The sequence below is a fragment of the Gymnogyps californianus genome, chromosome 8 (genome assembly GCF_018139145.2).
Source record: "Gymnogyps californianus isolate 813 chromosome 8, ASM1813914v2, whole genome shotgun sequence".
Taxonomy (NCBI): domain Eukaryota; kingdom Metazoa; phylum Chordata; class Aves; order Accipitriformes; family Cathartidae; genus Gymnogyps; species Gymnogyps californianus.
The window spans coordinates 2,601,314-2,629,288 of record NC_059478.1 but is presented as its reverse complement, the minus strand read 5'-3'; the positions used below and the strand labels follow the sequence as shown (position 1 = coordinate 2,629,288).

The following is a 27,975-nucleotide window of genomic DNA, read 5'->3' as shown; positions in this document are numbered from 1 at the left end:
CTGCGGCATTCTGGAACAGAAATACTTGCAAACTGTGGTTCTTCTTTCCATAGGATCTCTCCCCTTCTGGATTTTCAGGGGGCTTCATTGCAAACTGGGCCAAAGGAAGCATTGTAAAATTTGTCTTACATCTTTAAAGATCTGTTTTTCTTAAGTAAACTGGCTTTCAAAAGAATTGGTAGCATCTACAAAGGAAACCAGTTGTATGACTCTACTCTTAATGATCACTAATCTTGCTTAATCCTGTTTTGGATTTGCAGCTTTTATTTGCTTCATCTACTTTTGATGCTACGATAATAAACAGTGTAATTCTGGGCATTTTAGGGAAAAAGTCTTTTCTTAAAAATAAAAATGTTTAAAGTTTGGATAGCTCGTGATACTGGTACTCAGCTTCTATCCCAGTTTCTGTCCACCCAGTTGGAATTAAAGATGCATTTCCACTGTAGTTCGGCTGCTCAGATAAACAAGTTAAAGTGTTGGGAGCAGTCCAGTCAACAGACCTCAACCCTGGTTGCAAAACTTGCTAACGTGGAGATGGAAAGGAGCTCCTATAAGTGGCTCTTGGCAGAGTTGCTGCTGCAGCCAGCAACAGACGTCCCCTGCAAGTCAAGGAGACGTTCTTCTGCTGGGGCAGTGTCCCTGACGTGCCTCCTGGTTGCCTCCTGCTTCTCCAAAGGAAACAAGGAGCTGTGGCACTGCGTGGGATGAGTGTGCGCCTTTCCCTGCCTGCAGTGGCAGTGTCCTGGTTTGGGCTGGGACAGAGTTAACTCTCTTCTTAGTAGCTGGTACAGTGCTGTGGTTTGGATTTAGTGTGAGAATGATGTTGATAACATGCTGATGTTTTAGTTGTTGCTAAGTAGCGCTTATCTTAAGCCAAGGACTTTTCAGTCTCCCATGCTCTGCCAGCAAGCAGGTGTGCAAGAAGCTGGGAGGGAGCATGGCCGGGGCAGCTGACCCCAACTAGCCAAAGGGGTATTCCATACCATGGAACGTCATGCCCAGTATATAAACAGGGGGAAGTTGGCCGGGAGGCACGAATCGCGGCTCTGGCATCGGTCAGCGGGTGGTGAGCAATTGCATTGTGCATCACTGGGTTTTTTTTTTTCCCCTTCCCCCCCCTCTTTTTTTTTCTTTTTTTTTTGTTATATTCCTTTTCATTACTACTATTATTCTATATTTCATTATTATTAATATTGTATTTTACTTTAGTTATTAAACTGTTCTTATCTCAACCCACGAGTTCTGCCTTCTTTCCTGATTCTCTTCCCTGTCCCACCGGGAGGGGGACGGACGGATGGATGACGGGACGGGGAGTGAGGGGGAGCGGCTGTGTGGTGCTTGGCTGCTGACTGGGGTTAAACCACGACAGCCAGCCTCTGGCCCTGGCTGTAGGATCTGCTTCAGCAATGTGGAGGGGAAAGAGGAGGTGATGTCCAGTGCAGTTTCAGTCACCGTTTCTCTCTTCATAGGCCTTTGCTCTGGGGTTGTGTTCCCTATGAGCCATAGCTCCTGGTGTTGAAGCTGGCTTATTTAAAGCCAGGGTCACAGTAGTCTAGTACAGTTTAGGGCTACGTGTGCAGTGTTTTAAACCTGAGCTAGCTGAAAGGGAAGAAATTGGAGATTTGCCTGCTTGTATTAGAGCAGGGACACAACGGTTTGTGTCACAGCAGCTCATTCAGTACTAATCCAACTGTTCTCTGTATCACAGCTGGCCAGTCTTGCACCCTGACTTAGCTATAGCATACTTGATCTAACCGCTGAAGTGTCATCAGATAATGCTCTTCCTTGCAAGGCCCTGAAGCAGGACCTGATTTTTGCAAGGGAGCTTCAAGAGGAAAACAAGCCAAACTCCTCCCCTTTGCCAGCCTAACAACTTGGAAAAAGTAGGTCAGAGTTGGCCAACCTTCCAAGTCCTACAAGCTGCACATGCAGATCTTCACGTGGCCGGGAGCCGTAAGATGTACTACATGCCTAACAGAGCAAAGCAGAGGAGGAGTGCTGGAAGTATCTCGCAGGAAGGAGACAGAAATGTTCCCATTTGGACCCATGCTGCTCCAGTCTGTGCTAGGGTGGCCTGGATGGGCAGCTGGGTCCCAGGTTGACCAAGCTCTGTGGGCTTCAGCAGCCCCTTTTGATTTGACTCTTCCCGACAGCCCGTGTGTCAGCCCTGCTGTTGGTCGTGTCCTGTGGTGGTCCGTGCTCCATCACCAACCATAGCAGCTGACTCTGGCTCTAGAGCCATAGGCTGGTACTGAAATATGTATCCTTAAAAGATGGGTATCTTCAAAAATGAGCAATACTAGTAACAACTGCTTATGAAATGTCTACTGCAGATCTCAGTCTAACATTGAGGCAACTGTAGACTAGATTTCAGTTTCCTTGACTCGTGCAATATTTTTGCCCTGTTGTAGGGTTAGCCAGAAGCAGAGCTGGGAGATGAAAGTCGTTTTGGAAACAGGCTCATGTGTTCCACAGTGAAACTGATCCAGAAAATGCTGCTCTTTCCAGTTGCAAAAATACCTTTTCAATGAGAACCAAATTCTGTCTCTGAGTACTTGCCATGTAGCTACTGAGGCAGGGACTGTTTCTGTAAAATGTTAGTGAAAACTTGTTTTCATCCTAGAGGAAGGCTCTCCTGTTACTCCGTTACACTGTAATGATAACATCAAAGTAGTCATGCTGGCTTAGACCAGGGATCCATCTTGCTTGATACTCTGGTTGAAGGACCTCCTTGTCTCTCTGGTTGAGGCCCTTGCCACGCTGTGACCAACTGCATCCCCAGGAGAATGGAGCTTGACGATGACTGGGAACTGTTTCTGTTTCATGTGCTGTCATGTCTCCAGGCAGAACTTTATGGTGGGGCTCTCCTCCAGGGAGTTGTGAGCACCACTGTTTCTCCAGTTTGAGCCTTTCATTCCCTCCATTTAGGAGGGGTCTCCCTCCTTTTATTCCATTTGTCCTCTGTAATAATTTGATTTCTTCCTGCTTTCTTTTCTTTTCCCTCTCATCCCCTTTCCCAGGGAGGGCTTTGAAGTTTTGTTAGGGTTGGGCTAATGCCTGATCCTAAGGGAGAATCAGGAAGAACATCAGTCATAGTCAGATACAAAGGAAAAATATGAACAGGGTAAGCATGTGATACTTTCCTTTGATCCTCTCCAAGCACTCAGCTGTCTTCAGTAAGGGACTCCCTGAGCTGGATGTGCTTCTGATGTAATTAGTAGCCCTCACTGAGTTTCTCTTGCATAAGCTTCACTGGTTTCCCTTGAATCCACATAAATCTTCTCATCTACAGCGTCTTTGATAAGGAGTTCTGTAGGTTGCTATCTACTGCATGAAGAAGACTTTTAATTTGTTTTGAAAATGTTTTTTTAAAAGTGTGATTTGAAGCATCCTCTGGTTACTGTCTTCCATTTTGCAGGATGCTAACTGTCCCACATATCGGTCTGTATCAAAGAAAAGTTTTTACAAATAAATAAATAAATGTGTTCATTTATGTATTTCTGACTGAATGTGTTCTGAAAGGGAGAAAAAAAAAATCAGCCTTCCTCATCTTCATCACTACAGAAAGGAACACTTTTGTAAAGCCTGTCACTAAAAACTATGCTCTATCAAAGCATCCGGCCAACAGTGCTACAGGACAGTTGAAATACGGGGAACGTCTGCTTAATGCTAGGCTGTGCCGTGCTTAGTTGGACAGATTAACTCATATGCACAATCATCCCTTTCCCTTTATGGATGTGTTAACATTGATGTGCATATGCTGTTCTGACTAAGTGCTTTGCAATCCATTCTTCGGTCCTGTAAATTAAATGCCTGTAATAACCCGACTGAGCGGCGAGGTTGGGGCAGAAACAATTCACAGGTGTCACTTTATTTTTGAGTTTCCTGTAATTGCTTGCAGTAGCAATGATGATGGTTTTACTAAGATGTGATGTTTACGTAGCCATCCTCAGCCTATACTCAGCTACGGTTCTGCCCAGTTAGGATGGCTCCAGGTTTTTAAAACGTTCCTGACAACTGTCTGAATTAAAAAGTCAAGGGAAGAACCTCTTCTCACTCAAAGGCCTGGAGACTGCACTTCAGCAATATAGTAAATCAAGCTCTAGGGCTGCTGGTAGAGGACCAAAACCTCTAAAACCTCATGATACCAAACAGATCCAGTGTAAACTTGTTCGGCGGATTCAGAAAACCTTGCCAGTTTCAATTTGTATTAGCAGACTTTATGCCAGACTAGGAATAATCTATACTCCATCAACTAACATAAATCTGGAATAAAAGTCATATTGTGGGTTTTGAGTAATTTATCAGGAATGCGATGATATGCCTAAACCTACTCTAGGCCAAATTATCACTGCCCAGATCTGGCATTACCGTGGACCCACAGTCATAGCTGAGCTAGGCAGCCACGCCGCCTGTTTCTTCTCTCCTGCTTGTGTCTTTGTTGGAGTGAGGCATTTCACAAGTTTAACACTGAAAAAGCTCTTAAGAACTAGGCATTTAAATTAATTAAAAAAAAAACCCCAAACCCCTTAGATTCTGGCACACTACTAGAAAAACAGATTTTTCTCTGGCCTATTGCAAGCTAATGTTTTAGTCACTTTTCACTGCTGTCTGTCTGTAAAGGAAACTGTACAGATAACCTAGAGAAGTGAATATTTTTTTGGTCTTGGCACTTCTACAAATTTGGTTTGAACCTGTGAAGGGTTCAGCTGACTTGGTTGTTTTTTTTTTTTTTTTTCCTTTCAAGGCTGGATCAGCGAAACCTCTAGTGGTGTCCCACCCCAGTAAACTGGGTGGTAGTGCAGTGCCTGTGCTGGGAGTTCAGTTCTTTCCTTCACTTAAGTAACACCGGAGATGAAAAGCACTGTAATAAAAGGCACTAATAATGTCTAATAAATGTATTACCCAATCACAGGATTTCTCATAGCATAGCTGCTGCTTTGGGAGCTGCCTTACTTTACTTGTAGTCACCTTCCGCTCATGAAATCTCGCACTGCATCATCCCCTTTGCAAAATCCCTCTTGAAGATGAAGGCCAAAAGCCCTGGCATTCCCTATGGTACCTTCAACACAGGCAGCAAATAAACTGTCATCGCCTCCTTGGGACCCCTTACTGGCAATCTCTGTGTGTACTCCTGGGTATTTTAGGTTCCCTGTGGCTGTCTGGTATGCCTCCAGACTCTTAGTCTAGCATCTGTATTGCTGCTAGACTATGATTTTTTCCGTTTGAAGACTCTCAGAAGTATCTGCTCCATATGAATGGGAGGCCTGAATTCATAGTGGACTCAGCTACAGTCCTCTTTGAAAATGGAAATTCAGAACAAATCTAAAAAGACAGATCAAAAGTTCGGCCTTGTCGCTGTTAGCTGCTGCAGTGTTTTATGGTATTGAACGGGGGGCTCGTGATTGTGTGGCTGCGGTAGTTTTTAATGCAAAGATTACCTAAGAGGGTGATGAGATGCTTTTGTATGCGGCAGACTGACACAGCCAGTTCTGCTCCTGGCATTCCTGGGCTCCACCTCTTCAGGCGGGAGAAGAACATCTTGGTTTCCAAAATGAGACCGCCAGCCTCCGCAGCAAAGACTCTACATACTTGTTTGTTGCCTGTGAATTGGCAGGGAGGGGACGCCAAGCTGATGTCTTACCCTGAGCACCCAGTAGCCTAATCGGACTGTTTACCATCCCCTCCATCCCATCACACGGCCAGGTGGCATTGCTGGCAGCTGTATGGGGGACCTTGTGGCTCTGCCTTGTTTCCATTCCTCCTTGCCCATCTGATAGTGAATTAATTAATCAATTACTGGTGCCTATGTTCTCCTGAACACAGGAGACATCTTTTTTTAGGCCCTTGTGTTAGTCTGTCCTTTCACTAGTGTGCGGCAGAGCAAGGGTAAGCCAAATCTAATAATTCATATATCTGTTAATATGTTGTTTGGGAAACATTAATTATTTGGGAATTATTGATATTTGACAATTAAAGTACTGTTTTTAAGAATTCCCTTTTTTAAAACTGGAAAGTCACATTAAACTGGGAAAAGACATGATTTTAAAATTCATTACATTTTCACCTGACTGTGGCAGAGAGACCAAATCATATTTCCATTCCACTGCAAAGCATATTGTTCAGTGAGCCCCATAAAATTCACTATTTGAATAAAAATTCAGTTATATGTTTAAACACACATCAAAACTATGTTTCTGGCCTAGGAAGAGATTCGTGTAGCTCCTGCCATGCTGGTTTACTGTGATCGATGCTAGTTAATGTTCAACCGGTTGGAAACGCCTTCGTGCCCCCTGCTTCGGGTTTCTCTAGGGAAATGGTAGGTTCGATAACTTCTGTAAAATGCAGAGGAGCCCTGCAGCCCGACAGCAGTGAGTATGTGCTGCAGAGCCTGCTTGAGCTCCCTTCCCCAGCCAGAATCGCTTATGCATAAGCACAGCTGGAATTTTTTAGCTTCCTTCCCCTCGGAGGAGAGGGAGGTAGTCCAGCAATTCCCGTTGTTAGCCTGGCCTCAGTCAAGCCGCTCAGCTGCATGTGACTTTGTACTCACCAAGATGTACTGTAGTGCAGGAAGCCAAAAAAATGGTGGAAAGTAGACAAAGGTGGTCATTTGGGACCACCAGTAAGATTTTATGAATGGGGTTGCACTTAATGGTGGAGGATGTTGGTTAACCAGAAGGCAAAAAACTCCAATGAACCAAACTAACATAGTTCTTTAAGGAAGTTCTGCCAGGTACTTGCTGGAATATTCCTGTAATTGCATAAACATGGTATCTGGAGATCATGGGTCCAAAAAATCTGGATCCAGATTTACTTTCTATAATGGTGATGCATATATTAACTGAAATTAAAGTTAATATAATTTTATTTAATATCCATTATGATCACAAGTGTTTATGACATGCTCATGGAGAAAAAAAAAGAAAAATTCTTATGGTGCAGAACTTTTTTGTAGCAAACCAGATTTTGGAATACTTCAAGAACTTTGCATTTCTTTCAACTCTGGGTGGACAAATGAGATAAATTTTAATGTATGATTGTAGTGGCTTCATCCTTGGTATTTTATGCTTGAACAGGCTTTCTATAGTTTCTTTACGTCTATTATGCTACTGAAATAATTGAAATTGGAATGACTGAAGTATAAATTATATGTCTGAAATATTAATTATATTAATATGGGGGCCTGATGACAGTCTTCTCACCAAATTAGTAACATAAGATCAAATGGTTTCCAGTCATTGTAGAAAATTTTACAGGTTTCTTTAATAGACAGATTGCTTAAAGCATTACTCATTTTTAATGTGAAAATGATTGATCCTAATTACTGTCCATTGTGTGTTTCACTTCATGATTCATAATGTAATTTAGAGATAGAATTCTATAGCAATTATTTAACCAGGAGATAAATCAAATGAGGAAAAGTCATTGGATCCTTACTTCCTACCTCTCAGCCATTTCTTAAGCCAGTGTGTTTAAAAATAACAGTTTAGATGCCGACTCTGCTTTTGTTATGGGATATCTGTCTTCAACCCCTGGAGATTTGGTGGATGCTGTAAATCATACAAAAAGATTATTATGAACATTTTGTTAATTACCTTTATAATTCATCTAGCTATAAGCTGCTAATTGCAGGACCCTCTGTTAGTTCCATTGACATCAATGCTGAAACTCTTAATCTTATTTTTTAGTGTAAAGATGGGGTTTTAGATACACTTGTACTTAATTGTCAGTTCATATTCGTTTTTTCCTGAGAAATACTAATGGAGTCTGGTCCCTCTATTCCAGAGTGCTATCTGTGCTGTTATGCATGAAGCTTTTTGACACTGGGAGAAGTACGGTGTTTTAGTTGCATGCACATGTTGAGGCACTTACTGTAAATAGTCCAAGAGTGCCAGGAAGAGAGGAATATGGAGTCATACCATACAGTCACTGTCTTATGGTAGTGCATGTGTCCATTTGCAAACCTTCCAAGTTTTCCATTTGCAAACCTTCCAAACTTTACCTACATTAAAAAGTTGAGATGCACTGCAGATAGCTAGCCCGCGAATTATGGAGGAATCATGCGAGAATGCTTGCACAAAGAATAGCCCGGAGCCTAGCTGAGCTGTATAGAAACTTCGTTTTCTTCAGAAGTGTCCTGAGGAAGAAGTACAAATTCTTACATGTTGCTTCTTTGAAAAGTCTGTGGTTGGTATTTCAAGCAGGCTGCTAAAATAAAAGAGCAATTCCACGACAGTGTTGTCTTTCCATAGATAATTCTCTTGTATTGATTACACTCGCAGAACATCAGCTTTTGACCTATAAACCATTTCATAAAGATGCTTCCTTTTAAATTCAAAATATAGATAACTGCAGTGACCAAGCTACTTTTCACTTACATTTTCAGATCAGTTTTTTTGAAAAACATACCTGGCAAATCAACTAGCAAAAACACAAACAGGAGTAAATACATCCATGCAAAAGGATACACACTCTGTTTTATCTGCATTTGATAACTTTAATGTTTTGAAATACATTAAGTGAATACTTTTGTGTTACTTGCCAGATTGCTGGTAGCTAGTTTTTGGTCCCCAACCACTAATAAGGAGTAAGATTTTGATTAATATAGTATAGCTTATAGCAATATCTTAATCAGAGCACACAGTCTTCCAGTATTTTTCCTCTTCATCTGAAGAAGGAAGTTAGAATAGATTTTCATTTTCTTAATTGAAAATAGCACAAAATAAACTTTCAGACATGAAAGGGCAGATGATTAACTCTTTGCCTCGGGTTAAAAAAGATAATAAAGGCAGGGAGTGAGGGGGCGGCTTGGCAATACTGAGTTACGAAGACTGATTTTTCTAAGTTTAGTTGTTCCGTGCCTTGGGTTTAGTTTCTGTTTCAACACTTATTTGGAGTCTGTCTGATAGGAAGTTACTAATGGCATCTGTATGCCAGCTGTGCAGTGGTATGGGGTTTCCACATGCTTTGGAATTTTGAATGCAGATGGGAAGCCATTTGCTGTTTGCATTTAAAAGAAAAAATTAGAGTTTTGTAACTTATAGTTAGGGCTGATCACATAATCACATAAAAAATAGAATGGAAAGGGAAGCATTGACGTTTTGCCCAGAACACTGTTCAGCACCAGTATTTCGGTTAAAAACCGAGCTTTTGTAGGCAAGTTCAGTCTCTTGGCAGAGCAAGTCTGTAGTGTTTGTTGCCAAAGTAGTTGCTCGATATCCAGATTTACCAGAGATCTTGTCACTTCTGATTTCGGTATATATTTTGCTGTTTAGTTTCAAGGGGCCTTTATTCCCTTCTTTCTGGCACAATGTTGTGTGGTAATTCAAGGGAGCTAATGTATTCAGTAAAAGTTGGCAATTAGTTACATCTGCCAGTGAGAAAACAGATTTAAAAAACACTTGGGGGTTGATCCCCCTGTTCCCCTGACTTTAAATCAGAGACAAGATCAGACATAAATTCTTAGGAGCTAATAAGGATTGCTATTTAAAGGCTTTCCACACTGATCCCCAACTTTAAATAGCTGCTTGTTAATTATACAGGTAGCAGTGTGACCTGCCAAATCGTAGCAATTAGCTAAGCCCCACAGATACGGAGCACAGTGTAAAACTCCCTAAGAACTTCTGGGGAACGTTGTAGCAGTCCAAGGAAGTTCTCACACAGTGAAATCTTTGAATCACAAAGTCTGTTTACATACAGAATTTTAATTGAGGGAGCCTGAGTCTAGGAGAAAGTTTGTTTACTGTCCCTAAAGTTTCCCTAGCTAGAGGAATAATTAATTCAAAGCATGACCCTTGCGTGTTATTCTGCATCTCCAGAGATATTTAAAATACTTTGTGGGTAAGTTCAGTATCTTTTATGTTTGGCAATGGCATCAGAAGGCACATTAGGTCTGGCTGAAATTCCCCACTAGAACTGCTGGGAGGCCAAACGTTTTGAGTTTTGATTCTGTTCTGCCCTGGTACACATACAGAACCTCCTGAGTGGTTTCAAAAAGCCTTTTTTTGGTGGTTTGGTTGTTCTTTTTTCCAAAAGACGATTAATTCCCATTTGAAAGTATCAGACTTCTTTGTTTTGCTCTTTGCCTCCTTCTCCCAGCTGAAATGACCATGTGATTCTGGGCCTCAACAATCTCACTGATAACATTTTATTGAAATCCATGAGTCTCTAAAAACATTTGGCTTTGTTGAAAAAAGTATCTTTAGACTTGAAGAGTGTACAAGGAGGAAAGTTCAGACCTGTTTTACCTAGTAATGGGTTTTAATCTCTTTCAAAAAGAGACCTTTAAGGAAAGGATTCTTGTTTGTGGTGGGTATTGTATTTGCTTGAAAATGTTTCACTAAAGCAGAAGACAAACTTTGAAGAGAGGATGCTGGAAAGGTGCGCGCGTATTACCACAGCAGAGGAGGTGGCTTTTCATGATCACCAAAACCACAGAAAGAACTTCCCATGCTCTCCTGTGAAGCATCTGAGCAATGTTTTAGAGAAATCTGTAAAGGACTACATCAGCATTGGCCCAATTCAACAGAAAAAAAGCCTCATTGGACAGGAAAAACCTCACTGGACAGAAAAAAATTCCATGCTTTAACTGATGCGAAAGGTAGGATTTTTAGGGCTGCCAACAATGCATTCTTTGCTCTCAGGAATGGCTATTAGACACATCAGATGAGTTTTGTCAACGTGTATTTTTGTCCCACTGATAATTCTGATTAGGTATAGTTGGCATATGTTTCTATATTTTCAGTTAGTGTTCTGCACAGTTGTTATTCAAATATACTCTGTAAATAAGATCTTGATTCTGTGGTGACCTCCCCAAAGCTCTGGTGATTGCAGTGGCTTCAGATTTGAACAGCTCTCCTTACGCTGTGTTTAGCAGTACATAAGTAGCCTGACTGATTTCCTTTGATTGCCAAACCAACAAAGGTGAAAGAGGATCAAAAACCGTATACCAAGCTGCTTGTTTTCATTAACTGAAGACTGTTTTTGTGGAATACTTACTTCTGTGACACAAGCCAAAGTAATTAAAGGCTAGAAAGAGAGGAAGGGGTAAAAGCTTCTAAAAATAATTACCACTGCCTGGTAGAAGTGTACATATTTCCAGTAAACTTGAATCAGTCCCAGTGCCATTCTGTTTGTTCAAGGCCTTTCTCCTCCCCTCTTAAAAGCATAATGTCTGTTTCTTTTGGGGAGATTGTTAATATCAATGTATCATTCCTGTCATTATATTTATGTGATTTATATAGTTGAATATTTTTCTGTCATAGACCATGAGGTGGTCTGTGGTTTCACATAATTGTATTGATTATTACAACCCAAACTTGAGTTTTACCTAACTTGAACATCTGTTTTGCTCTGTAGTTGACACTCCAGATCCCTATGTGGAGCTGTTCATCCCATCCGCCCCTGATTGCAGGAAGAGAACGAAACATTTCAATAACGATGTGAATCCTGTGTGGAACGAGACCTTTGAGTTCATTTTGGACCCCAACCAAGAGAATGTTCTTGAGGTAAATCACATGGCTGAGCTACATCTGTGAAAATGGAAGTTGTACAATGTCTGGAAGGTTAAAATAACAGTAGCTTGTACGTGTGTGGCATCTATTGTCTCAAGATTACAACTTTTCTTTAAACATTAAAGGCTGGTTTTTGCCTTTAGGCATGGTGCTAAGCAAGAGGAGTGGTATAAATTGTATTATTCAAGGAGTAGCCTTGAGAGTCATTATAAGATATGCCTCTGAGTCATCTCTCGGACTGCTCATGAGGGCTAGTGGCTTACTGTTCTTCACATCATCCATAAATTATTTTCTCCCTGCTTCCTACACTGATTCAACTATTATGGACAGTGAATAGGTGGGGGTAAAGTCAAGTCTCTCATTCCCTGCTTCTCCCTGAGGAGACAGAAAGCAGAAGCATGGTTCTGCTGTATCCTCTATGCCTGGAGCCAAGGGCTGAGTAGCCCACCCAGTGATGTGTTGGGTACTCTTACTCCATGTGCAGGCTTGTTGACTAAGCCACCGCTGAGTCTCAGTATGTTAAGCCTTTCTGGGTTGTGTACAAAAGGTGAGCGTTAAGTGTAACTACTGTGTAAGTGGGTATGGCAAGCATTTGAGGTTATCTGTAGCCCCTTGTTAGCTTGGTTCTTCGTAGGGGATGGCCCTAACACACGAAGTCTTCTGACCCAAGCTTACGGAGTTTCAGTCTAAATTGGCCGACTGGGACAGAAGCTAAAGCCTGTGAAGCTTTTCATTGAGCTAGTAACCATAATCTCTTGGGGCTAAACTGTTCAAGATCTGAAAATTGAATTGTGCTTCCTACAAGGCTCCCTGTGTTCTTGGGGAGAGGGGTAGGTTCTACAGTTTGGGGAGGAAGAATCCCATGATCAGCTCAATGGAGCATGAAGAACTGTTGTATGCATCCTGCGCAAGAGATAACAATACGTGGGAACTCACGGTAACTTCACTACAGCTATGCAGAAAGCAGATTACCCAAAATAGCTTCCACCAGCTGGTCAGGTGCAACAGTTACCTGAGTTGATTCTTACTAAACGTTTTGGTTATAGACATGCAAACTGGCCACATGAAACTTGAGAAAAGTTTGAAATCTCTAACTTAGTTCTTGCTTTCTAATAACAAGTCAGGCAAATAGATATCAGGAATTAGAAAGAGGAATGGAGTGATTCTGGCTTCTTCGTGAGAAAGCATTTGTGGAAATAGGAAGAAGAAAAGAAAAACTTGGGTTCATCAACCTGCCTTTGTTGCAGTATGGGAACTAAAAATTGTTTCAATTTCACCTGATAAAGCCTTTGTGGATTCTAATAGAAGTCCTGGGGCAGAGAGTTTTACCTGTCTCTGCAGATCCTGTGCTTTTTTGGAAGATCTGCAGGAGCTACAGCTGGCTAAATAATTGATGTGATCTATAGCAGCTCTCATGCTCTTCAAAAGATAAGCAGAACGGTGAACTGAGGAATAGCAAATAATAGTTAAAATACAGTCCCTTGGTTTTGCTGACATTGTATAAAGACTGGGTCAGATTCTGCTTGTATTTGCACTTAGGCAGCTTCACTAGCAATGTATGAATTTGTTGAGTACAAAATTGGGTTCAAGGATTTTTAAAGGATAAATTATTAAAGTCACAAACAACAGCGGCCAATGGCTTACCTGCTGCCTTCTTGGGAACAGTGCCACCTCTTATACTCTGTATCTTTATGCATTCTGATGTGAAGAAGTTGAGATGCTGGCAAGCCATTAATTTCTTACTGTTAAACGATCTCAGATATTTTTGACCATGTGGTAACAATGTGAGTAGCTCATTTCCCACCAGGGTAAGAACCCCCAGTTACTAAAACATCTTTTGTAATTTGGCTAACATTTTGTAAGGTGTTTCTCAGTTTTTAGCATGGTTTTATGCAATTGTTATAAAGTACAGGATTTTATAAGCTGGCACGCTGTTGATTTCCAGCGCAGTATGGCCATAGCATACTGCCAGGTTCTGCAAGTCTCTGTCTCCTGTAACAGAACACAAGAAGGTTGATTATAAGTAGAATTTGGAAATATATCTTTACAATAACTAAAGACTGTTGCTGGTTTCTGAGACACATGCTATGAAATTCCATGAAAATTGCCTGCAAAGAGCCAGTGATTCCATGTAATAATGGTTAATTGTGGTTGATATGTACATTTGCATACACATATATGCATTGTTCATGGTAAACATTCTCTTCACCATGAAAGGTATAGTTTTTAGGTTAAAACTGACGTTTGTGTTCTGCCATTGTTGTACACACACACAGTGCCCGGCAGAGCCTTTGGGTTCTGCATGGAGTGCAGTGCCAGAATTCGAATCTGTGAAACCACCTCCCCACCCAAAACCTCTTTGTGAATTCCCAGGCTCACACAGACTCCACAATCCTCTCGACTCCTCAGATTATTTTAATCTAAATCTTTAACTCTATCCCAAGTGCAGTTTTCACTCTGAAGTGTAAGAAGCTCTCCAAAATCCCATTGAGAAGTTTTTGCCGTTGCTGTTGGTTTTAAAGACAGCCCTTGGAGATTACAGCAATGGGCATAAAGTTCTGCAAGGAAACAGAAGAACATAGATGCCATTAAAATAATGAGTTCTGTCCTAAAATACAGTTCATCGTTTCAAAGGGTTGCTTGTGGCACAGGATGAAGAAGATTCTTTATAGCTGAGAAGAGGCTGAACACAGATGTAGCAACTAGTTATTCAAGTGATTGTATCTTGATTCCATTCATTTTATGCAAAAGATATGGTCCAAGCTGCAAACATATGATATTTTAGAAGATACAATTCCACAAAGTGGAAAAAAATCATAAGCCAAATGAGTCTGGAGAACTCATTTAATAGAAACCATGTAAATGGCAATTTGAAATTCTTTCTGAATATCTTACTTGAGAACTTGGAAGGCTGCCACTGAGAAGAAAGACTGCTAGACGTAGACCCACATGGATTAGAGCAAAAGCATTGAACAGTGTTCTGTGGTATCCACATACCTCTTTGGATAGTATCACATTTTGAAAAGGTATATGCTCTGACACGGAGAATATGAGAAGAGACTTGAAGATCTGGCTAGATACAGAGAAGAGCTTTGTGTAATTTGGAATGCCGCACATTTTGCCAAGTCATTGCTATAAAAATCTTGGTCTGTAGATACAAGGCTAGGATGTGTGGATTCTATCTTCACGGAAAAGTTGCTGTATGTTTTTTGGTGTATCCCATTTGAAACTATATAAGTTTCTCCATAGAGAAGTTTGACTAACTGGAAATTGGAAGTAATTGTGTATTTTATATGTATAATTTGAAGTTATTATGTCTGCTTAGAAAGGTGGTGAGATTTACTGACAGAAAGGTGCTCGGATAAAAAACCCTTTGTAAATGATACTGTCGTACTCATGCAATTGATTGCCTTGAAGGTGCCACCGACACTATACATGAGCTTACCCTGTTTTAAAAGAACATGTCTGTTGACATCAGGTGTTGACTGGGTTGGGTTAAGCCTATTCCTTTTCCATATAATTTTTTGTTACTTTAGGCATAGGCTGTATGGAATTAAGAAGGGATTTATCAAAGTAGAATTGAACGCTCGTGTATCTTTTCTAGGTTACTTTGATGGATGCCAACTACGTTATGGATGAGACTCTTGGCACATCCACATTTCCTATATCTTCTCTGAAACTAGGAGAGAAGAAGGAAGTCCAGTTAACTTTCAATGATGTAAGTTGCAACATTCATAGCTTTGCCTTTGTTGGTGCAGCTTTGAACGTGATGGAAAGTTCTTAAAAGAGCACCTGAACTGAGAGACCTAAACTATTGTGTAGACCAGGACATATCACGTTTCAGTCCTTTATCAGGTGTCTGAATTTTATCTGTGCCACATTCTGGTTAGATAAAGCTGCTTCACAAATCAGTAGAGGATGGTGTTTATAAAGGCTAAGTGATGTGTCCTAAGGACTCTCACTGAGTCTGATGTTACTTGAGTATTCCCTCAGTCATTTTGTTGAAGCATAAGAAAAACGTTTGGCCTGCTCTTGATACTTGTCAGAAGTGCATATTCCTAGTTGAAAGGAAATTCAAGGCTATTTCTGATCCCATCAGTCTACCTCAGTACTATGTACGTATGTGTTTTCTTAATATAGAGCTAAGTTTTGAATTCAAGAAGGGATTAGAATATATCATGGAGGGGGTAAGGGTGGCAGCCTTTCAGTCAGGAAATAGCAGAATATTTGGGAGCACGGGAGGGAGTATCTCAGGTGAGGATTGTTCTCTGCATACCTTGTTCTGAAGCTTGTTTTCTAAGCATTCACAGTTGCCCATGGTTATACACAGAGTGCTGGCCTGAAGGTACTGTATTTATCTTCTTACAGTCCTGCTGAGAGGAGAATGAAGAAAAACAGTGCCACTGAATGCCTTAGTGTCCCTGCTGAGAGAATCCTCTTTGAAAGTCTAGTTTCAAACTTTCACTTGCTAAACCAGTTTCTGCACCACTTGATTTAATTTAGTTTAATGGTCTTTGTTAACGTGAGAGGTTACGCAGAGTTTGCTGGTCGGTATATTACCTCGACTGCTGATGCCTGTGGCTTCCGGAAAGCTAACAGAAATTCTTTTATTATTATATGTTTCACTTTCAATAAATGGCTTGTTGTAACACAGCCCTAGTTAACATGTAATAATGCATTAATTGGATTATTCTCTTTAAACACGTATACAAACCAGGTGGGTTCAGTTTAACAGGGATTGTCTGCCTGCACGGTAACTCCTGGAAATTGTTGTTAAATCTGTGTGTAATTGAGCTTGTTCTGCACGTACTAAAGTATTGTCATTTATTAAAGTAAGATATCACAGGCCATTCTGAACATAATTCAGTACTTGTAGTTATATCCATCACATCTGGTTATCTTTATATTATATATAGTATGCATATACTATATGTATAAATACTGTCCGCATTTCTGTTTTGGGCTATGGTTTATTATATGGTCAGAGGTCTTGATTTGTGACTGCTCTGCTGTTTTCCATGTGATATAACTTTAAAAGTGTGGTTGCAGCAAATAACTGGTTAAGGCCTATTTATTGGAAATTGGAGAGTTTAAAATGTAAGATTTAGCGGTTAATTAGGCGTAGCCTTAGGGCAGTTGGAATTTTGATACCCTCCTTTTTTTTCTTTTTTTTTTTTTTTTTGTAAAGTTACTGCATTTTTGGAAGTTTCTGCATATTTATTTCACTAAGTGCTTCAGTAACTCTTGGACTTCCAGAGTGTGGGCTGACTGCAGATGCCTGGTTCTGCCAGGTGCGAGGTGAAGTAGTGAGAAAGAGCTGATAAATAAATTTCGAAAACGCAGTTTACAAAGCTCATGCCAATAATATAAGGCTGTGCCATATTACGGATATGCCTTAACTTCTCATCAGCACTCAGCAAAGCTTGGTAGAGAACATGGGGGAAAAAATCAATGAAAAAAGCCAAATACACGCTGAAATTTGTAAGCAAATAGTAAGGGAACATCAAGTCAGGTTGAGCCCAATGTAGACAATTTGTATACACAACGTGTATTCCTGAGATTTCTGTGGTAGTCTGTATAAGGTATAGAGAATGGCAAGCTATTTCCCTATTGGAACATTTCACTTCAAGGGTTTATTTAATACTGCATGCGTACATTTTTTTTCAACCATTGGATCACTGCGTGGTTTCTGAAGTGCTTTCTAAATTAGTAATATCAGGTGCTGGAATAATGTAATTACTACCCTGTCTTTGAAGTATTTCCCTAAATGACTCTTCACTCTGTTTCTTCATGTTCTTCCTTTGTTGTTTCTTTGCCTTTTCTTTCTCCCACCACCCTGTTAATACGCTACCTCATTTACAATTCCCATTTCAGAGGGCAGGAGTGGAGTGCCAGGTTTTACCCGGCCCGTCGGCAGGTACGCGAGATGTGGGAAGCCAGAGGCAGCTTTGCCCTACCATATCCTTAACTGCTCTGTATAAGAGTCAAGCAAACGTTCAGTCTGAGGTGTTCTAGCTCCGTTCCTAGTGATTGCATACCACAAACGAGGAGGATAATCCGTTTATAGCTAGAGGCAGAGTGAAACAAGACACTGTGTGTGTCTGTTACGCTCCTACAAGGCTGTACCAATGTGTCAGTGGCCATTGCGTATGAGAGAGCTCGGGGAGATGAAAATGTCCATTCTGTCTTAGCTCTAGCAACCTTGTACTCTTGGATTTTGCCTAACATGCAATTGGTGCTTTAACCATCATTTTTTAACCTTTTGCCTGCAGACAACCCCTTTAAGTGCTCTATGAAAGGCAAGGGGAGACCAACCCATAGCTTATGGGTCAGGTAGTTCTATGTGGTCTGCAAGTGAAATCATTATGTAGTGACATTTATTAGTTTCCTTGCATCTTTCAGAAACTTGTAAGCAATCACTCTTCCTCATCGATAATTTAAGCATATTTAACTCTGGAAAGACACTTGGTGGCTCATGTGGAACACAGAGCAGTCATTCCCTTACAAGTCTTTGTTTCAGGTACGAGTTGAGTATGAAGTTTACCCAGTGAACTGGGAAGCAAGTGGCAGATAGATTGTGGCTGGCAGTAGAAACAAAGGATCATGAGTGTGTGAAGACAATTAGATCCCTTCAGGCCAAAGATGAATAGCACTGTCAAAAAGTGATTGTCAGTGGAAGAAAGCCAAGACAATGGGATCTGATGAATGAAAGTCAGGACCTAGCAGCACCTAGCAGCATTTTCCACTGTATTCAGTGCTAGTGCTTTTAAAAAAAAAGTTCCGTAGGAAAGAGACTCATTCATGTATTCCAGAAATGTCCTCCTTTTTAAAAAAAGTGATTTAAAAAAAAATTGTGACAGTAATAGTAAGTTTATGTTCCAGGTGTGTTTGTGTTTTTTTCCCTCTGTAAGTGGTGTAACCATATTTAAATATTTGTTGTTTAGGTCACAGAAATGACTTTGGAATTGTCTCTTGAAGTATGGTAAGTATCTCATATTTAAAAAAAAAAAGGTGGAGAATGTATTAGCAGCAAAGGTATTTTTTATTTTACTCTGTTCTTTAGAATTTTCTTAAAAACATGTCAGGTAGAGTGCAAAAATTCCTTGTTTTAACATAGAAATACTAAGTAGTGTAAAGTCAGGAGATTTTAAAATTGAGGGTTATTTTCACATTGTAATTCTATCATTGACTTAAACACCATTACCTGTACTAATAGGTGTGCCCTTTCCAAATGTTTGCGGGAACAAGGCCATCATATATGAATTTCTCATCCTGGTTTATGTTAAGTGCTGTCCTTTTCAAGCACTTTTTCTCTAATAAATGCATAGACATCAGGTTCAGCTGTTATCCTCATTATTTTACCTTCCGCGGTAACTTTGCGTCTCACGTTAACTTTTAGCCTATATGGATACTCGTTACAAAGCTGCCCCTGAAATGTGTTTGAATGTTAATACCATGCAGTACTGAAGTCAAAGGTGAAGATCTCAGTAGGGCCAGGATTTCACCATGTGTAAAGCTAAGCGGATGCCAACCTTTTTTTTTTCCATTTTTTTTTCCTTTTTTTTTTACCCTCTAGCTGTCTTTCTCCCTCTTTCTTAGCCTATCTAGGTGAAAGACCAAAAATCACCTTGAGGCACAATCAGAAAAATATCTTTTAAGTCTAAAAATGAATTACTGAGAACAAGGCATTTAAAGAGTCTTTTTTTGTCTGTAACTATAAATAGCAGTGCTGAGCACTGTAACTGTAAATGTGGAACTCTTTCATAATGACTCCGGAGACTGACAAACATCCCCCAGGGATAATTTCTGCTCATCATTTTGTACTAGTAAAGATGCATATGTGCGTGGTCCTTGAGACCACCCCTAAACCTTCCAGGGCTTGTACATTACAAGTATTTCATATCTCTGACATTAAATGAACAGAAGATGCTTGGCTATGTCTTGCTGCTCTTAGGCAGTAGGCTTTGAAATATGTTAAACAAAAGGATCTGATCAAGTTCTGCTCTGTTATTCTCGGACGGCCGCACAGATTTTGGATTCTGCGTGGACCTCTTGTTCACGGTATCGTATATATCTTCATAGAACATTGCTTCTAGGCAGTCTTTTTCCCCCTTTTTCGTAATCCCATTATTTTATTACATAATAGGTTTTAAAAAAATCTGAGAAATTATTATCTGTGCCTAAATAGATCCATTTCACCGTTGTATGGTTTTCATAAAGGACTCTTAAAAATGCTGCCTTGTAACTAACATGTCAAAGTATCCACAAACATTTTTAGCTCATCTTCGTAAATACAGGAATTTCAGTGAGGCGGATACCAGGACGAATTTGTGCACTCCTCCTCGCTGCTGTCTGCTAGAGGCAGTGCTGCTGGGAGGTATTGGAGTTCAAACCCTTTGAATGACATACAGGCTCAGTGAGTTAACACGTCTGAACGAGGTGACAGTTCAAATTGTTCATCCTGCCTTGACACCTGAAATGAGAAGTGGGAGCTGAAGTTGTAGCTTTTATTTAGTTACAGTATTGAGGTCTTTACGCAGCCCTATGTACATTTTTGATCACACAATGTGGGGAAAAAGCTAGAGAAAAAGGCTTAGTTTTTCCTCTGGCCGGCCAGTACAATTTGTGCTGAGATCCATACCATTTTTGATTGTAAGACTGAATGGATATAGAGTCAAAATTACTCTCTCCTCCTTTAACATGAACCTCTAACTTAAGAAAAGTGTATGTTAGTAGGAATGTGTGAAAATTTTTCATTGCCGTTCTTTGTTCAGTGGATAAGCAGAGAATTCATATTTCTAAACTGTAAATTTATAATTGTATGTGATTGGTGAACTCACTTGCTATACTTTAATTTAGGCTTTTTAAGACCACATACTATAGCACTAGAAGCTACATATTTTGTGTTTGGTTTTCACTAGTATTTGAACAATGAAGGTTCTATATAAAATGCACATCTTAAAGATGCAGTGTGCCATTGTCCTTTGCGTCCATCACTCCGTGGAATCAGCTGATGCAATTGTGTCACATGAATAATCATAATTTTATTTTTTTTCATTTTACGTAAGTTAATGAGGAATTTACTCTTTACTTCCACTCATTACCCTAGGTGATATTTTTAATTCTGTTTGAATTATGCCTTTTGTTAAAGCCTGTCTGTTTTGCAAAATAGCTCTTCAACTGATCTCCGGTTCAGCATGGCTCTGTGTGATGAGGAGAAGAAATTTCGGCAACAGCGAAAAGATAATATCATGCACAGTATGAAATCATTTCTAGGAGAGGAAAACAGCAAGAACTTGACCACTTCCCGTGATGTAAGTTTGGAGGTTTCACATCAAGATGAGTATCCCCTTTGGAGTCCTGCATTTGTCTCTCAAAGGAATGAATGAGACATATGAGGTAGAATGATTCAATGTAAAGACAGATGGCAGAAGCAAAAAAATTTCTTTTTCCTCTATACGCATACAGTATTTAGGCTGGAGAATAATTTTTCTTGTGCTCTAAATTTAGAGATTAAAGTTTAAGGAGACGAAATCCTGTGCCAAAATGAAGCTGCACTTAAATAAGATATGCCCATTATGTGCAAAAGGACAATACTGTGTAAGTGCCATCATAGGACAGAAACCACAGCTTTTCGTTTGCACTGATACCTTAAACAAACTGCTGTAACTTTTTTCTGGTTCTTTATTGTTTTAATCCTTGGCAGGTTAAAATGGGGCAAAGGAGATAAATCCATGCTTTTCATTTTGCTCTGATTCTGAATTCCGTGCTTTGTTAAGGTGTTGGTTCTGAGCTGAGATCGTCATCTAAAAAATGCCTAAAGGGGGTGTGAAATATCTGCAGCACAAGGAGCGTGCGGTGGCTCTGGGCACGCGCCCAACTGCAGAATCTGCCCTTGCATGCTTGATATCCAGCCTGTGCTCTTAAAATGGCCTTGCCTCTATGGCCTTTGTGTGTAAAAGATTGGGCAGGAAATGAGCTGTTTTAATGTTAGAGTCAGCTTAGAAATGATTTTCTTTCTTTCCTTTCTTGTTTTCCTTTAGCCCATTTTATAGGATTAGGATTACGAAGTTTGTTTCTTAGAGAATGTGAGAAACTGCAGCTTTCATTGACTCGCTGGTGCTCTGTACCAAGCCAACAGAAAGTTAAGCCAATAGATCTAGATGGACTGATGGTGGTTTGGGTCACATCAGAGTCAGGAAGGGTGCCGAACCCTACTGATCTTTTCAGGGATTTCTTAAAACACTGCATGATTTTGAGTTAATTAAGGATACACTTGGTACAGATCCACTTGTTTTGTAGTAGCTTTTCCATCCTCCTCTTTCTTCCTTGCTTGTTCCCTCTCCTGTTCTGCTCCCAGAATTGTCACAGGAAGACTGTGTGTATGTGGGGGGTGTCAAGCAATGAACAAAATAAAATTAATTGATCTGGGTTGATTAATTCATTGATATTGATTCCTTTTGTGCATTTTTAGTATAAGCAGAATGTGACAGTCTTTTGCAGAACTGGAACCAACACTGAAGAATTCCGTTTAAGTGTCTGTGAAGTTTTGAGCAGGTGGTAAATGTGTTGTTGTATACTTTTGAACTCCGTCTTGCATAATAAAATGTGGTTGTGTGAGCTTTCTGAGGAAGGTGAAAGAATTTGACAAGTATCATACATATTTTATTTGTAGCGATATAAATTGTGCACATTGTGAAGGAACATTTTCAAGGTTTTTTAATTTTCAGTTCAGTTATTTTAATCTTAATGCATACAAATCTTATCAGAGTAGATATTTGTGAATGTGACATTGGTCTGATCTTCTACAATAGAATAATATCTTTCTCAGAAAGGATGCAGATATTCTGCCAAGATCCAGTTAGAACTGGAGTGATACTCAGTGTCTGAAGTATCAGTTCTATGCAGGTGGTACGTGTGCATGAATTATTGTAAACGCTAGGTAAGATTTCATATTCTTTTTGTCATCATCTTCCCTTGGTATCCCTCACTGTCTCAAATACTGAAGTTTTATCAGTTAAATTGCATCTTCCAAGACCAGACGGTAATCTCTAATTGTAGGCTTATCAACCCTAGGAAGGACTGAGGTAACGTGATCCTCCTGTTTTTCATAGGCCAAGTGTGTATTTCTAAGCTGATTTATCAGAATTTTTAGCGATGAAAAACCCCCTTTTGTTCAAATTAAAATATAGTTTTGTCCTTCTAGCCTGTCATTTTTACTTTCATTGCTACAGATGGAAGATAGCAGGAGGATTTATAGGAAGTTTGTAGTCTCAACATGGCATCAGAAGTTGGGAGACATAATGAGTATTCTTAGCTGCCTATGAGTCATTGTTTAATCTTAAACGAGTCACTTACTCAAAGTTCAACTAAGTTTCTTCGTCTGTGAATAGCAACATGTGTGCCTTGCAGGGATGCTAAGAGACTTTAATACCTGTGAAATAATTATACATCCCTGGATGGGGAAGTGAGTACTTCCAAATTTCCTTACTTAATCTTGAGGCACATTCTGAAAACACAGAGGATGAGAATTCTTGTACCTGTGTTATTGCTCAGTTTATTTTTATAATTTTTGTTGCTTTAAACAATTTTCTAAAAATACCATAATCAATTAAAGAAAGCATATAGTTCTCTAGGACTGGATTTGCAGAACAATTTTTTAATAATCATCTGTGTACCCCATGGCAGTTTTTTTTCCACCAAAGGTATTCTTGTCCAGATTTTGTGCACTGTGTTTCCAGGGCATTTGGATAAAAACATCTCATTCCTGAAATAAGATTTAATATTTTTTAGCTTTTTTTGCCAGATTACTGGAAAAGAGCTCGCTTTTCTTAAAACGTATCTTGTTTCCCAAATGGTTTTAATTTTCATTTTCATGCCCAGTTTGGTGATTAAGCAATCAGCACTTGTTGAGATGAGGCGCCCATTGATTGAAGTGGAACTGGATGGTGCTGAGATTGTCCACACAGTACAGTGCCCCATGGATCCTAGAAACAGTACAGATGTATTGACAAAACACTTCATCAGCGTTGTTAAATCCTGTTCAGTGGAGTTTGGATGATAACTAAGCTGGTTTGTTAAAACTAGCTTGGGTCCCTCAGCATTGTGCCGTGCAGACCAACCATAGGAAAAAGAAAGCCATGCTGGCGTGGGCTGTTGGTTCTTCAGAAGTGGGCACAACCGTATAGAATTGAGTGTGGCGGTGTGGCCAGGGATCAGAGCAACGGGCTTTTGTCTCCAAGACTTTTGAATTCAGTTCACATTTTTGCCATTGATTCACTGCATCGCCTTCTTGTGAGTCACTTACCCTTTTGGTCTAAGTTTACTGATCTGCTTGAATGGGTTTAGTACCTCTGCCCCGGTTTTACTGATTATGTACAAAGGACTTTGGGTTCAGAGTGCCTCAAAGAGTGGAGTGCATCAGCCCCAGCCTCTGTATATGGAGAAGCATGCATGCCTTGGTATCCTATCTTTTCTCCATTCTTTCTCAATCGTGAGATGGCTTCTTGGTTCTTTTCCCTTTGTACTCTGTCTGCAGCTACTTCCCCCCGGCCTCTGCCCTATTTATCCTAGAGGGCAACTTGTAAGATGGGTGTATTTTGCCATTTCAAATTTTGCCATTTCTTGCCCTTAAACGTATTGGAAACTGAATTGCAGCTAAAAAACTGCTGTAACAAACCTACCTGCTTGGAAATGTGCTCTACCTTCCTCTGCAAAGCAGGAAAGGGCTCTTAACCTTCATCACCTGACTTATGCCTACAAGTCAACTTGTATTCAGTTGGCTGAAATAAATGAATGTAAATGTGCAGTAGATGCTTCTCTTCAGTTATTTTTTCATCACTTAAAAGCTTTATTTACTGTGGGAAGCTTACTTAAGCTGCTGCCCTCTGCTCTAGAGCTCTTTAGTTGAATTTCATTTCTGGAAATAAAGTAGTGATTGCAGGTCTTCATACTTTGCTTTGGTATCAAGTGGAAATGAAGAGGTGTTACATCCACCTACCTCTCGGTATATGCACGCTCCCCCAGTGTAGGAATCTATGATTCCCAGAATGCCTGTGGATTAAGTATACATGAAGCGTTTGCAGTCAGGATGCTAGTGACTCTTCTCGACATTCTCTGTTGATCCTCCTTGCGGATTTCTCTGCATCCTGAAGAAAACTCAGATTTTCCCTTGTGCTCATGCCACTTCACTGATGAATAGATTTGTTGAATAGTGGTGCTTTGGAAGTATTCTCACATACTTTTTCCAGGCTTGCACCTGCAAACCACCGTCTTCATCCTGTTGGGATTTGTCTGTGTAGGTTAATTAGGTAGTGTTTGTAAAGAGCTTTCAAAGCCTAACGTACATTATTAAATTTGTGATTAGTAATATGGCTCTTCTGTTCAAAGCAACTGCTCCGTTATTGGGGTGTTGGCTTAACAAAACAGGCATGTCCTAAATCTTTACCTTTGTTTTGTCATTTTTTGGATAGATAGCTATCTCTGGAGGTACATGACGAATGCTGATGCCAGTAAATACCTGTGGTTTCTATTACTAAAGCTTAACACTTATGAAGAAGATAATCAAATTATCTTACTGCATCAAGAATAAGCAGTTTTTGCAGAATGGAAGCCTCGAGAAATGTCTCAACTTACTTGGTCATTGTGCATGGTCATTTCCATGTGACTGTGCATTTTCAGTCCACAGCAGAGTTTCATGGCTTGGAGTGTGGAGTCTGCAGAAAGAAACTGAACTCAGTAGTCACATGGTTCCTTTTTTTATAACTAATCCCATCTATTGGCACCTTAAATTGCATTTCAGTGAAATTTTTGACTGATTACCAGTTTGATCAGATAGCGGCTTTCTGCACAACTGTGTAATTCTTTTTATGGTTAGTAACAACCAAGAGGTGGTTACCTTAGCACCATTGAACAGTGGAAAATTCTTCTAGGTTTCGGAAACTGGGAACCAGGTGGGACCTTTGCTTAGTCTAAAACACTTGATGATGGTAGCAAGTGAATTCTTATTTTATTTTGTCTTCTTTCTAGATACTTGGGGAAACTATGCAGTGGAAGGGAACAGCTTTGAAGTCAGGGCTGGGAAGTAAGAAGGAAAGAAGTATAAAATAAAACCTCTGTAGATATATTTTTAATATGGTGTCACTTGTAATTGGGTCTGCTTTTGCTCACTTTGCTATCTCTTGGTAGCTGAGTAGGTGTACAGATACACATAAATTCTCCTTACCTTTCCTGTAGTTTTTGCAAGGTAGTTGTAAATTTGAGACTGTCTTCATGCTATGTAGTAATATCAGATGTTTTTATTATAAAATGTGTTTTTAAACTCCTAGCCAAAATATTATTTGTCTCTCTTCTGTTTCTGATTAGTAACTTTTGCTACTTTTGGCTCTGTCACAAAGATATAATTTGGATCAAAGCTGGTGTTTGGATTGCTTTAAAAATTTCTGTGGTCTTGTAACTAAATAGTTTATTTAATAACTAAATTTAATACCTTCTCTATTTTGGATTATGGATAAGAAGAACAGACATTCTAAAGAAATCCGAGTATATTTTTATTTAGAAATCTTGCTACAAGTGGTGACTTCCTCAAATAAATTCTCATTCTTCAGATACCAGGCAATTAGAGTTCTAAGTAACAGGGCATCATGGGGGCAACAACTTACTAATGCTGAGACCTGACGTGGTTTATTCACCCAATTTGTAGACTTACTGGTTGTATTTTAAGGTCTGAAGCAGTGCCACAAATCTGTGAGAGTGAACTGAACTTGAAATTCTCTACATTATTTCAGTAAACAGGAAGCTAAGGAGGGTCATAATGATAGTATTTGACTTTCACTATATATATATATATATATATATATATATATATACCTGAAGAATCAGAAAAATCAGGCATTACCTTTCTATGCCTCTAAGGAACCTAAAATGGAGGATTCTGCACAATGATAATATTGTGCCCTATTAGCAAGTGGTAGTGAGTAAAAAGTATGATATAATAGAGTCGTAGCAATACTGTTTGGAAGGGACCTCTGGAGGTCAGCTATTTCGAGTTGTCTCTGGAATGAGCACTATTGCCAACGCTCAATTTACTGCCAACAGAGAAAATCAGGAGGATTCTGCCTCACAAGTCCCAGAACAGTCCAGAGTTCAGTGAATTCCAGAGTCCTAACTCTGATGCTCACTTCCCAACCTTGATCTGGTCCTGAACTCAATCACTTCGTGAGGACTGCAGCCCAAGCAGCTCCTGGTGGCCGCGTTTGCCCCTGGTTCTTTACTGTTTGTCAGCAGCAGGTGAGGTACAGCAGTAGTCAGCCCCTCCGGCATTTCCATTAGGAAATTGTCACCAAGGCCGTCTGTGACCTTCCTGGATGGTTTGCACAATGCTGACCTTTCAGCAGGGGATTAAAATCCCCCCCCATGAGGACCACAGCCAGATCAGGAGACTTCTTCGGGTTTTCAGAGAAAGCCTTACCCACTTCATCCCATTGGTCAGCAGTCTGAATGTGACTGCCGCAACGTCCCTAGCGTTACTTTCTTTCTGATCGTGACCCAGAAGCTCCCAAAAGACGTGTCTGTGGTTGCATCCTGATGTTCTGTGCAAACAAGCGGCTGCTTTCTTGTAGAGCACAGCCCCCTTGCACCCTTTTTCCCTGGCTGTCTTCCCAGCCTCTACCCATCCATGGCAGCGTGCCAGGCATGCATGCTGTCCCACCAAGTCTGGCATTCTGATTGTGTCATAGACCTGTGACTGCACTTGAACTTCCCGTTCTTCTTGTTTGATGTTTCTGTACATTATTATAGAGACATTTGAGGTAAGCCTCTGAACGCTCTCCCTTCTGAGCAGGAACATGCAGGTCTCACTACTAACTTTCTCCCATGCATTCCTCCTGCGTTTGCAACATTTGCACCCTTTGCTCACTTAGGTCCCCATCATTGAAGTTAGTCTAAAGTCTTCCTCATTAAATTAGCAAGTCTGTTCGTGAAGGTGTTCCTCACTGTTGATCAGGTGGATTCTTTATTTTCCCATGGACCATCTTCATCGGCAAGCAAGGCTTCATGGTCAAGAAGCCAAGTGTCTCACTAGTGACACCACCTGAGCCTGATAGCATCTGCCTGAGCCATTCCTCTTCCAGACTAGAAAGATCAAGTCCACAGGCTACAGCCTTGGGCGCCTGTGACCCTCATTCTTGCTCCAAGAGGGGGCAAAGCACCTCTCATCTGCTCAGGGTCTCCCCTGCTTGTATCACTGTTGCCCACATGGATGAGCAGCAAGGAGTAGCGTCTGGAAGGCCAGGTGAGACTCAGCCATTTCTCCGTACCATCATGGATCTGGAGTCTGGGCAAGCAGCAAACCTCACTAAACAATCAGTCTGGCTGGCAGGTTGGCCTGTGTCCCATAGTAGAGGGAGTCATCAGCTACTATCGCTTCTCACTTTGTAGCACCGTTTCTTATCCAGTAACCTGT

The 27,975-nt window shown here is 40.4% G+C and overlaps 1 protein-coding gene across 1 annotated transcript in view; it reads left to right on the top strand.

Moving 5' to 3' along the window:
• Positions 1-27,975, top strand: part of PLA2G4A (phospholipase A2 group IVA) — an 86,446-nt gene that overhangs the window by 29,173 nt on the left and 29,298 nt on the right. The window contains exons 5-8 of the mRNA XM_050901323.1: positions 11,359-11,507; positions 15,118-15,231; positions 18,458-18,495; positions 20,686-20,827. Coding sequence (XP_050757280.1) covers positions 11,359-11,507; positions 15,118-15,231; positions 18,458-18,495; positions 20,686-20,827 — 443 coding nt within the window. The remainder of the gene's footprint in view (positions 1-11,358; positions 11,508-15,117; positions 15,232-18,457; positions 18,496-20,685; positions 20,828-27,975) is intronic.